The 12,718-nt window shown below is 46.4% G+C and overlaps 1 protein-coding gene across 1 annotated transcript in view; it reads left to right on the forward strand.

Annotated features, from left to right (window-relative positions):
* Positions 1-854: 854 nt before the first annotated feature.
* The window catches only part of brinp3a.1 (bone morphogenetic protein/retinoic acid inducible neural-specific 3a, tandem duplicate 1), a 42,083-nt gene continuing 30,219 nt past the window's right edge, over positions 855-12,718 (forward strand). Inside the window, exon 1 of the mRNA XM_070908658.1 lies at positions 855-1,108. Coding sequence (XP_070764759.1) covers positions 855-1,108 — 254 coding nt within the window. The remainder of the gene's footprint in view (positions 1,109-12,718) is intronic.

The following is a 12,718-nucleotide window of genomic DNA, read 5'->3' on the forward strand; positions in this document are numbered from 1 at the left end:
AGGACAGCGGCATGCCGCGCTTCTCACACGCGGGTGGTCAGTCGGTCCCCCGCGCCTTCACGCCGAATCCAAAACGCGCCGGTGCGTTCGAGTAATTAGTCTACCTGGACAGCTTTGACCCTGCGCGCTCCTGAAGCGTCGGCGCACGCCGCGACTCGTTGCGTCGGACTGGACCTACAGCACCGACTGCGCACCGTCGGAGGCTCCTCCGCTGGAAATATGCCCTGGTGACGGGAGGGAAGAGGAGCGCGCTCTGGGTCTTGAGGGTTGGATGTCATCTTGTGTTTTCGCTCAAGTTGCGCTGCCCGTAATTTGCGCGTCCGTTTGCGTTTTTTGTGGCGTCAGTCCTTTTTCCAATGCCGAACCCAACTTCACGGTCCTACCGGGGGATTTTGCGGGGACTATTTCCGACCAGACAGGGACCACGATACTTACAGAATAAGGTAAAAAAAAAAAAAAGAAAGAAAGAAAAAGAAAAGCATCACATTAAAAAACAAAACAAAACGGAATTTTTTTTTTTTTTTTTTTATAAATATCCAAATTCAATTTAAAATACATTCTTTTAGAATGTGATTTGCTTTATTATGCACATTAAAAGCAATGCAGATGTTGTAACCTCTAAAAAAAAAGAATAAAAAAAATAGTGGCCCTTTGCCATAATGTCTGACCCAGCAATGGCTCTCCTCAGTTCATCTTCATCCCACTCACGCCCCAAACTCAAAATTTCAGCCTCATTGTTCTCTGTGTCTGCCCTGCTTCAACTCCTCTCCCCTCTCCTCCCTTCCTCCCCTTTCCGGCAGGACTCATCCAGAGTGCAGGGAGAATGAAGAGTCACCGGGGCCGGGGGAAGCAGCATGAGTGGCCCGTGCATCTCCGTTAGACTGACGGCCCTCATGTTTCTATGGAAGTGGTTAACACTAAGCCTGCTCCAGAACTGGGTGTCAGTAGGGGCCAGGGCGGCGGACCCTGCCGGGGCTGGCTTCAGTGGCTCCGCCGGGCCCCTGGGCTGGCTCCTGTCGGACAAGGGTCCTTTTCACCACTCGCAGGAGTTTGTTGATTTCACAGAGCGCTACCAGCAGGGATTCACCACCAAGTACAAGATATACAGGTGAGAGGTGGTCTAAAAGCCTGAGAGGGGGGCTGTTTGTGAAATCTGGATCCAGAACCAAATGCAGAGATGCTGTGCGCTTGCGTAAAGCAGGATTTCTTTAGAAAAGTATAGTATGGAGTTCGCGTAGTACTTTCCTTCAGACTATAAAAGATGCAGATTCAGTAGGTGGTGAACTGTGGGCTAAAGCGTTGAGGCGATTACTCAGTGGCGTTTTGCATATGAGTGAAAGCTCTGCATGTGTGTGTGTGTGTGTGCTGTATGGATGCAAGCTTCTTTTGGGTGACGGCTGCCTGCTTCCTCTTCTTTGTGGGCAGCAGAGACATATGGTTTGAGCGCGATACAAGCGCTCCGGCTCCTGCGCATCAGTGGGAACTCAAAAGTGGAGATACCGCAGGAGGGCTTTTTGGGGGGTTTTGGGGGCGAAAGCAGTGGGACGAAACAGATATCCGACTGAGCCAGTTGATGTGTGACGGTGGGGCAGACTTGTGCAGAAGTGTGTGTGGTGGGGAGGATGGTGGGGGTGTGTGTGTGTGTGCGCTTAGGACGCAGCAGGGTATGGTTTGCTACGAGGATACAAGAGAGTTGAATTAAAGGGTGGGGAAAAGATTGCACAGAGATTGTGGCTGCCTGTTTTGTTGTCAGTTGGATATATGTGCACAACATGCACGTTGTGTGCTGTCTCTAAAAAGAAAAAAAAAAAAAATTCTGAGCCATCCTTTGCATCTCTAAAGAAAAGGAATGACGATGAAGCTCGCCAGCCGTTGCAACATGAATGGCCCGGGCTAACGCACACAAGTGCAACAGCTCTAAACCTGGACTGTGCCTGGCAGGCTCTCTGCGTTTTGTTGGTAGCCCGTGTGTGTGTGGGTGTGTTGTGTGTGTGTGTGTGTGTGTGTGCGAGTTTTGTCCTCTTCAGGATAAGAAACGCCTTCAGAAGAGCATTTTAAAGTCAACGCTGAAACTCTGGGCTGATAAAATTCTTTCAGGCGGGGTTTTAAGTATCTGTTAAAGGCAGCATGACCCCCACACACAGTGTATGACTGTAGGGGGGTAACATCTTGTGTGTGTGTGTGTGTGTGTATTTGTGTATTTGTGTGATGGATATATCATCTTATGTATACATGTTTATTTTACAAATTGCCACAGTGAGTGGGTTTTTGTGTACTCTCCTGTTTTGACTTCAGGGGTGCCGTGGTCCTCTCTGGGGGTGGGGGTGGGGGGGATTAAGACATTTCTCTGATCCCGCGAAACCTTTTCAAAGCGCACTTTTCATCGAGAGCGGCCAAAAAACGACGCTGCTTTTGTACTGTTGTACTGTTTTTCAGCCAAAAACAACAACAACAACAACAACAACAACAACAGCAAGACATCTTGTCAGGATACTGTGTGTCTGATTGGATGTGCATACTGGAGTGTATGGCTGTGTGTGTGTTGTGCCAGGTAAGTGTTTTGATACCCGGCGATGAGAGCGATGCCGTCCACAGCCCTGCAGTGGAGGGGCTGGTGCCAGCAGAACAGAGCTTTGACTGACACTGGCATTTAGCAGCTGACAGGGGTGACAATGCCAGGCAAAGATAGAGAATGTAGCGCCGTTGGCTTCCCCACATTCATCACTCCCTCCCTCTACCAGCCCCCCCCCCCCCCCCCCCCCCCCGCCGCCGCCGCCTCTCCTTTCAGTCCCTCAAGATGTCTCTATTCCTCCCTTTTCTCCCCCGTCTTGTCCTTTGTCTTCCCACCCCACCCTGGGCATGGAGACAGCAGCAGCGATTTGCATGCGGGAGACAGACAGTTTTGAAATACTCAACGCACATCGTCTGACTTTTATCTGTAAAGTACAGTATGACTTCCGTTGACCTCTATCAGCAAATGTCCAATATGCACACTAGACAAGTCTATAACCCTGCTTTCCCCTTGAGCCTCAGTGGCCTTTCCATACCTCTGAAGAAGGGAAAAAAAAAACAAGTGGACTAATTAGTGCAAAAATAGGAACTGGATATTTCAGTTAAAACGCGGAATGCTGCTCCTGCATTGTCATTTCGCTTCCCCTCGGCTTGAAGAAAGCACGTCTTTTTAGGCTTTAAATATCTTGCACCCGCAGCACTGTCATCCATCGCTGAGCAGCCAGTTAGCTGAGAACTGAAGAGATCAGAAGTGCCTTCAAAATGCAATGGGCTGCGCAGTCCCTTTTTTTCTTTCAAAGCACACTCGTGAATTTCGAAAGCCAAACCCCCCCCCCCGCCCCCCATCATTAGTATTGATCAACGACACTTGCTTGTGCTTCTTGCTGACACGTTACGGCCCTTTATGGCTCCATAAGTCTTGTTGTTGTTGTTGTCTTGGATTCGGGATCGCGACGCATAGCGGCGACGGCTCGAGTCCAGAAACCCAAAGTGGCCTCTTGTAGAACTGAGAGAGCGGCCGAAAGGTCCTCAGACTTTTCCTCGACGCTTGTGCATCAAAGCGGTGACACGTGCGCCACACAGAGATCAGAATCAGGAATGCTTTATTGATCCCCTGGGGGGGGGGGGGGGGGGGCAGAGAGGGAAGAACAGCAAAGAGTCATTACTTTTTATTAACTGCCAGATTAAAAGAAGCTTAAATAAAAACGTTAATATCCAACCTCTGTCTGACTTTATCTCCACGTGCATCTCACATTTTCATGTATTTTCTCTCCCTCCCCCTCACCACCACCCCCTTCTCCCTCCCTCCCGTGTCGAATGATCTCAAACCAATTGCTCTCCCTCGCTCATAAATATTCTCCAGAGCTCAGTTGGCCTTTTCCCGTCTAGGGGCAGGGGAGAGGGAGTCTGGGATGAGGGGGGAGGACTGGAGGAGTTTGAGTACAGAGGAGGGGGGACACGTGAGGAATCCGGGCTTTACCCCCCCCTGCCGGCCAGTCACTGCGCCAGAACAGCTTGTAGCCATTTCTAATTAGTGAAATTAGTGAAATTAGTGAAAATCCTCAGAGTGAGTGAGGTTTTCTCTTCCCGAGGTCTGATCAGATGCAATAATGGGAGTGAGAAATTAATGGTTTCAGCCGATTCAAAAGCAGGCATAGAGGCACTTAACTTAAATGTGCGCCCGTTATGTCAGGCGTTCTTTCTCTTCTCCCGGCAAGTGTCGCAAAGGTCGTAACAGCTCCATTTGGAAAAAAAAAAAAAAAAAAAACGACTCCTGTAAAGCAATTTACAGCATTTCTCTATTGACTGCCGTTCTTGTTCGCGCTGATAGCGTGAGTTCAAATCGGGGGTATTTCTGTGCGGGTTTTGCCGCCGTTAACGCAGGCATCAGAGGTGTCAGTGAGCGCGAAAAAAACGAACAGACGCACGTTGTGTCCGGCAGTTTAGAATCTTGTGGCGTTGCGAAATAAAACATATCGCACGTCAGTCAAAATGTCGGCTCCTCGTTTCCTTCGCCTTCATGGCCCATAAACGTTTATATCACGCCTAAATCTCCCGTGGTTTCTCCTCCCTTTTCGTCCCGTCAGCCCACTGGCTATCGCGCTGGCTTCGTGAGGTGTCCTTTCTTGTAATTGTGGACTGATTAGTGTTTCAGTTACATGCTAACACGTTTGCAGAGAGCGTGACATGACAGTGCCTGTGCTGCCCTTGCGTAATCATGCCATTTATTAGATGGTGGAGAAGTTACAGGTGGCGACAAGAAGGGCCGCAAGCTAGCATAGCATTCAGTTTGTTTGTTGAACCTCTTGTCGAAGGAGATCAGGGCGGACGTGACTTTTACATGCAAGGAGAGCTGCAACGGCGACTCGATGAATCGATGGATCGACTCAACCAACTATTTTGACAATCGATAAATCCTTTTCGGTCACTTTTCAAACGTTTGAAGCTCCTTAAATGTCGAGGATTTGCTGCTTCTCTTTGTCGTTAAGTGAAGAGTCTTTGGGTTTTTTCGACTGTTGGTCGGACGAAAGAAGAAATCCGAAGGCGTCTCTCGTGCTCTGGGAAAATGGGAAAATCTTTCACAATTTCTTGACATTTCTTGACAGACTAAACGATTAACCGCAACAACAATCGGCAGATTAATCGATAATGAAACGAAACGTTAGTTGCAGCCCTACATGCAAGACATGTTAACTTTCTCTAAAAGTCAACATTGATTTCTTTGAACCATGACCGTGATCTTTCCCTTTTAACCAAGTAGCAAACTTTCATATCAATGATCTCGCCGTGGTTTCGGAAGGTACTGACAAAACAGCGTTGGGAAGGCAACGATGGACGACCCATTTCGTCGTTTAGTCTGGAGGGAAGGTTGCCTTAATGGTTTGTGTTTGAGAGGGAATGGGACATGAGCTGTAGTCTCTGGGTTCTCTGTTTTCTTTTGGCGTGACAATGTTGCGCCACTTCCACCTTTGCTACTAAGAGAGAACAGGTAATCGTAGCAGGACTGTTGGATGTTGAAATGAGACTATTCGGGCCTTGATGTGATTGCAACAATTAAGCGGTTGGTGTCAGCTGGTTTATTTCATTCCTCGGTCATTGTTGGTGCTATGCTTCTTTAAAGCCAGAACACATTCTGCCTCCCACTGTTTTCCAAATCAAGTTTGTTTAGAATCAATATATTAGTGTCTGGAAATTATTATGGTAAAGATTTTCAGCAAACACACATAGAGAGAGAGAGAGTTTTCATCGAGCTGCAGCCTTCTGTCGCGCACGAATGCCTAGCGGCTTGGGTCAGTGGCAGAGCTGTGGCGGAGACGAGTCCGTCGTCCTCCAGTCTGAGGTTGAACGTGTCTCCAGGCACAGAAGCCGAGCCGAGCCTCCTCCTCTTGAGCACCAGCAGCGACGGCAGTGACGAGGACTTCATCCAGCGCAGAGCTTATGGCTTCTGACAAGTGTGTGATGGGGGAGTTATCGGGGGCCAGAGGTCCATGGAAGCAGCTTTCACGAAAGAAGAGACACCGCATGAGTGTGCTTGCATTTTCTACGGATGGCCTGAGTTACGATCATTGGGGTAGGGGCCTGCGCACCAGTTTCCTTAGGTATTGTTTGCCCAAGTTTAAAACTGGCGTCGCGAGTGGTCACTGGCAGGATGCATCACCAATAAACGGCTCTTCGCGGCGCGGTTTTTCTTGTGTTTTTTGACGTCTTCGCAAAAGGCGCAGTACAAAAAGGGAGACATTTCATGATGTCCTGGCAACAAAGTCCTACACACTTTCAAGAATTCAAACAGTTATTGTCCATCGCTGCTTTTGAGCCACTACAGTTTGAAGGTTCCCCCCCCCCCCCCCCCCTTATGATTACATTTTACTCAACAACTCTCAGATTAGAAAGGAAGGTTCAACTGTAGTTTGGATTCAACCTGTCACCATTCGTGCTCTTTGGCCTGTCCGCTGTACCGATGTCGACGAAATGCATGGTCATCAACTGCTTAAAGCGTGTAATAAAGCAAATGGAGCCAGCACTTGGTAACGATCGAGCAAATGTGGATGCTTATGAGCAGCTACGGTATGTGGTTATGATTTTAAGGAGCCCATGCAGCCATGTCGTTGACAGAAAGCGACTGTGTCATGAGGAGCAGGATTTAGCGTAGCTGGTGGCTCTTATGTCTTCTGTTCCATTTGTTTGTGTGTGTGTTTTGGAGGTTGAGTGTGTATGCGCAGCATGTATTAACAGTATGTGCATGCCTCATTATGTACACAATGTGATTCCAGGCGTTCCTTGGTTTGTGTGCGCAGAGAAGTCTCTTGTCAACAGTGTTGTGACAAATTGCAGTACAAAAGGGATCAGCAGTCTTCATGTCAGCAAACCCTCCTGCAAATCATGCTCTCTCTCTTACTTGCCCCTGCTTTCTCTTATCAGGGGTGTAGTGATATTAACAGCAGCTACAAATCAATAATGCAATTGTTTTTTGTTTTTTTTTTAAACAAAATTCACCCTCCTGCTACATTTTGGCTGTTTTTCTTTAACACCGTGAAGTATTTCACAAGATTGGCCTGAGTTTGATGCCTCCAAAGGTTAAACTAAGGTAAAATGGTACAATTACGTGTTGTTTCCCGTTCTGCAAAGATACATATACGTGTTTAAGCTTTGCTAAAAGGCAAAAGAAAGAGAAGGGCGTAAAGCGGTCAAAGCGGCTTTGGCTGGGAAATAAAAGTAAGCAGTTCGTTCAGAGACAATTATGTCAAGGAAGTGACCATTTATAGCATTTATACCAGATACCATTTTGAGGGAGTTCTCAAAGAACCTGAGCATCAAAGATGATTCCTCTCAACACACACACACACACACACACACAATACATCTTAATAAAGTCAACAAAGCCAAAAGCATAATGTATAAGGATGAGGTACTTATGGTAGCCAAGCAGCTGATGAATGAGCCATTGATTGGTAAACATGCTCGCTCTGTCTGAACTGCTGTAACAGTGTGTGACAGGCCGTCCGGCAATGGATTGTTTTCTTTGGGAGGAGGTCAGGGTGGATGACCGGAGACTGGTCAGCATCCTGTCTCCTACAGGACAACCCTATCCTTTCAACAACAAAAAAAAATATTTGATATTTTGGGAAACGTGTTTATTCACTCTCTTGCCAAGAGTAAGCTGAAGAGGATCAATACTACTCTCTCACGTCTGTGCTCTAACTGTATAGCTCCAGACAGCAAATGATTAGCTTAACTTAGCATCAAGATTTGAAGCATGGCTCTGTCCAAAGAAAAAAAAAAAAAAAACTCACACCAGAAGCTCTCCAGCTCACTCATTTAACACATTATACTCTCATTTGCTTAATTCATATCCAGATCTGTTGTGGTTTTATTGAGGGTCATGTACTGGACTATTTCTTGGCCAGGAGCTAGGGAATTTCTCGAGTCTTGCTGTCTTCATGCGGTTGCTGGGCAACCAGGGTAGACCTCTGAATAATAGGTAATAATGAGTCTGGACAGTAAAAGGTAGGGTTTATCTATAACACTGAAGCAGGTGCATGTGGTTACAGTGTCTGCGTTTGTCCAGTAAGCCGGAATCTATTTCAACCCATCGAGGTAGGTCTAGGTTTCCTTTGTTTTGTACCATTTTGCATCCCCAATGGAATCCATCCCAATCCCCCGCAGAAGTTTTCAGAATGCCCGTGGCGACGGGCGCAGTTGTCGGTGGCAGTCGAGTGTTGTGAAATGCGTGCTTGAGCAACACGTTGCAGCATCAAAGGCACGGAGGGGAAAGCAAAAAAACGAGCAGGAAACTGAGTGTTGTCACGTTGCGAGGACCTCTCAGAGGTTTAATGGGATTTTCACAAATTAATGGTCTGATGTTTGTTTGATGCTGCTGGAAAAAGCGGTTGGTGGCAATTTCGCGAAGCGTTCACAACTGTTAACTACATCATTACACACTCTTCCTCCATTTAGATCTTAGCTTTCGTTCCCCGTTTGTCTCCGCTTTGGGTGGTTAACTAAAAGACACGACCCCCCCCCCCCCCATCTTACTCCCACACTCTCATTTGACTCTCCAGCTCTCCTCTTGTTAAGACTGGATCATCACTAGCCCAATTAAAAAAAAAAGTTGATGTGATGCCACTATGAAGGTGCCTTTCAGGGAAAAAAAAAACGAAAAAAAAACGCTCCTGATGCAACTGGCATGTGTAGAATCTCTTTTGATGCCGCTCAAAAGCAAAGCCTCTTTGTTTGTAATTCTTAATTTCTAAAAATCAATTCTCTGTTGCTAATGCCGCGTGCATATTGAGAAGGATCAACGTCACATCAGATTAAACCAAGAGGAGAAGAAGAAGAAGAAGAAGAAGAAGAAGAAGAAGAAGAGGAAGAAGAAGAAGAAGAAAAAAAGCAAAATGCGGCAAAGAAAAAAAAAAAAAATCTGCAACATTGAAAACAGCAGAGCGGCTGCAGTCTGCTTGCAAGGTCTTCCAAATAAATGTAATTTGGTTTATCTTACCGAATGAAGCATGAAGGACTTTTCTCCCATTTTGCACAATTCTCTTTGGGGAGGTCCTTGAAATAACTTTGAGTCCACATCAACCAACTGTTTTGCTCAGTGGGTTATTTTGGTATCTAGGGTAACCTAGCTTACAAAACACAACAATGTGTTCTGGCTCAGGCCTTCTTGTATTTTTTATTTTTTTGATGATAACCATATTATCTATCCTATCCTGGTAAAGCTAAATGTCGGGGTAGTGTGTCTTTTTTTTTTTTTTTCTCTTCACATTAAATGTTGGATCCACTTAGAGAAATGCAAACCATTGCCATTAAATAAAATGACTGTCTTTCACCTTATGCCACTTTTATTTAATGAAATACTGCCCCCCCCCCCCCTCCCCCCCTCAGTGTTTTATTTTTTGAGGTCTTTGTCAAAATGTGAAGAATCGCAAACTAGCCTTGTCATGGCCAGTCATAGATTTTCTAGTTCAGTCCTGTCTCTTAGAAATTACGTCTACACTCTGCTCATTTGCCACAGCTAATATGTTTTGAAGGAGGAGTAATCTCAAACTGTAGATACTGAACATAACTGATCACTGATAAACCCAAAACATATTTCATTCTTGCAATACATATCTGCTCATACCAACTAAAGCATCATGTTCGGGTACTTACAGCACTTAGTTAAGGTTAGGGAAAGAGTGACAGGACAGGCGTTTTTATCATATTACCCACAATGGAACCAAAGAGCTTTTATTGCCTAAATATAATATAATATATTATATTATTTATATATATAAATATGGGACTCAAGATGCGTTGAAACATATTGGCAAAATAAATGAGTTAGAAGTATATAAATATAATCTCTGTAGGGCGGCCAATATAATAACATAACAGAATTTGAATGTGCGATGAAATACAAATATGTAAGTTCAATACTGCATGAGGTTGGAGGTGAAATTAGATTTTCCTGAGTCAATCAATCAAATACAGGAAGTCATTTAATTAACCTCCTCCCCTTTCTACCACTGGTATGGTTCAAAATGTGCATTAATTACTGCATAATGCAACAAACAAATGCCTGACATTCCACAGTTTTGCCAGAGTGTAAATACTTTTGCTTTTTTCACCCTCGTAAATCACAGTTTGAATCCAGAGTTTAGATGTGTAGAGCAATGATCTGGACCTAACCGCTGTAAAGTCATTACACAGTGTCTGAGTACAACAGCCAGGAAATGAGAGGCGGAGGAAAACTGTCTCCAGCGGTAATCAGCTCGCTGTCAGAAACAGTGTATGAATGCAAATATTCGGAACACCTGCAAAGACAAGACTAGTTATTTTTACTTCCTCTCTTTCTCTCTCTCTGCGACATTCAAATGTTCCTATGATGGGCGGAAATGAGGACGCGTCGCAGCTCGCCACGTCACCGTCAGCACGACAGAGAGACACCAGCAGCAGAAGGGTCGTGGGCGCTGTTGGGCTTACTGTAGAGGACGAGTTGTGAAAACCCGGACAAAGTTTGGACGCGGTTTCATCGGAGACACTGGCAGTTTTTTGTTAGCGCGGCCGTTACGTGCGAATGAGTTTCATGGATGGCAGAGGTTTGGTCACGCATCCCCACACGTTGGCGGCCACCCGTGGCTTCGAGTGCACGGTTCGTGAATTGCTCGGGTCAACGGGAACGAACGGCAAGAATTCGTGTGCAAATCCCTCGGAAAGGATTCAGAATTGACCGTGCATTGGTATAACCCGATTTAGCGTGGATTAAGGCCAAAGTTTGAAAGATGTGTGGTTTCCAATCAGTCCAAGCAGTCATAGCTTGTGGGGTTTTTATTAGCGAGAGGGTCAGAATTTCACCCCGCAGAGGGCCTTTATATAGACACTCCCTTAGGCATTCCTCACAAAGAAAAATGACATTGAGGCTGATGGAAACAATAGCGTATGTGGGCGGGTGCCGCAGGGATGCTAATTTAAATTTCGATCATCAACCGACAAGATTAAAATGTACTATTTAGATTGGATGAATGTTTGTGACCCATTAAAAAAATAACCAATACACTTGTTTGTTTGTTTTTCATAAAGAAAGGGGTTTATTTTTGTATAGCAGCTCAAACAACAACAACAGAACACGAGGAGCCACATGTCGGCAGAAATGAACAAATGAAAAATTGCCGTTTTATCTGTTTCATAGTAGCAATCTAATATTGTTGAACCGACTTACAAAAAGGGCCCCTTTGAGCTAAAAGGCACTTTTAGACGTTCAGATGGCTGCTGTAAGATTGATCTGTTTTCCCGACACTGTGTTTTGCGTGTATTTGAAAACATTTACTGTTCGTGCTGTGATTTCCACGCGTGAACGTGCCTCAGGAGATTTCATTAGCGGGAGCAGAAACTCTCCTGGCCCGCTCAGTCACACACTGCACTGAACTGACACGATCTGCATTGCTCGGCTCTGCGGGGTGTGTCAGCCGCATCAGCAGGTTATTCGCTGGGTTGATTCCCTGATTTGTTATGTTGGGCACCAGGCGGGGGCCCTCGGGCTGCCTGTACGCTGTGATGGATCTGAGACACCTGGGCCGTGATGGACATGTACCGGGGTATGACTCCCCCAGCTCTGATCGCGGCCTCTGTAGCTCTCGCAGCTCCTCACCTCCCGGCGCACAGCGTTCCAGCTCACCCAATGGTGGGGGGGGGCTGACAGGTAGATGTGCAGCAAGCCCCCCTGCTGCACAGAGCTGCGGGTGAAATAAACCAGCCGCCCTTTGTGTGTGTGTGTGTATGTCTGTGATAGGCTATTCCATTCACTCAGCATCTCACTGAGAACAGTTAAGGGTGAAATAAACCTGCAGTCTTCCATGAAACACAAGATCTTTGTGTGTGTGTGTGTGTGTGTGTGTGTGTGTGTGTCAAAAGGTGAGGTGTTCGACAACAGATCTGTGTGTGTGTGTGTGTGTGTGCTGTATTCTCCGACTTAGGCGCGGCACCATTCATAAACGTCCATCAGCGAGTGGCGTAGCGAAGCACTGTGTCGATCACAGTTAAGCTCTCCCTCATTCTCTCTCCCCGCCGCCCCCCCCACCCCCCCCACCCCACCCCCGGGCCCCCAGCGGACGGAGAGGAGCACTAATGGCCGCTCGTTATAGAGAAACCCCGACATGAAACAGGCCTTAATGAGCTGTTTTCTGTTTTGTATTTTTCTCAGGGGGTCATTGTTATTGGTGGGAAATTGATTGGCAGCCGGCCCCGCACCCATGGGGGTTTCTGCGATATTCTCGGCGATAGCAAAAGTTGTGTTGCAGCAAGGGCAGCTTTGTTTAGATGTTCGCAGCTGCAGGGTGTGTGAATGCGTGTGTCTTTGCATGAGGGAGTTGGTGTGTGTGTGTGTGTGTGTGTGTGTGTGTGTCTATAGGGTGTTGGGGGCAGGGGGAGGGGGTTGTATAGAGGGGGAAAGACGCGTCAGTTCCCATTTGCTTCCTTTGTGTTCGGAGAAAATGTTTTAACATTTTTGAAAGTCTTACTTCCCAGAAACCATATAAGCTGGCATGTCAGGTATAGAAGCTACAGTCCCACTTTGCGCAGTCTTGAAAGCCGCCTTTGCATTTGCATTCGATTGTGTCGGCCTGTGACAAGAGCAAATTGTTGGCATGGGATGCCACTAAGGGTTGGTGATATAGATGAAGCAATGGTGACGTAACTGAACATAGTAACTGGTTAATCCGGTGAATGG

The sequence above is a fragment of the Enoplosus armatus genome, chromosome 7 (assembly GCF_043641665.1).
Source record: "Enoplosus armatus isolate fEnoArm2 chromosome 7, fEnoArm2.hap1, whole genome shotgun sequence".
NCBI lineage: Eukaryota > Metazoa > Chordata > Actinopteri > Centrarchiformes > Enoplosidae > Enoplosus > Enoplosus armatus.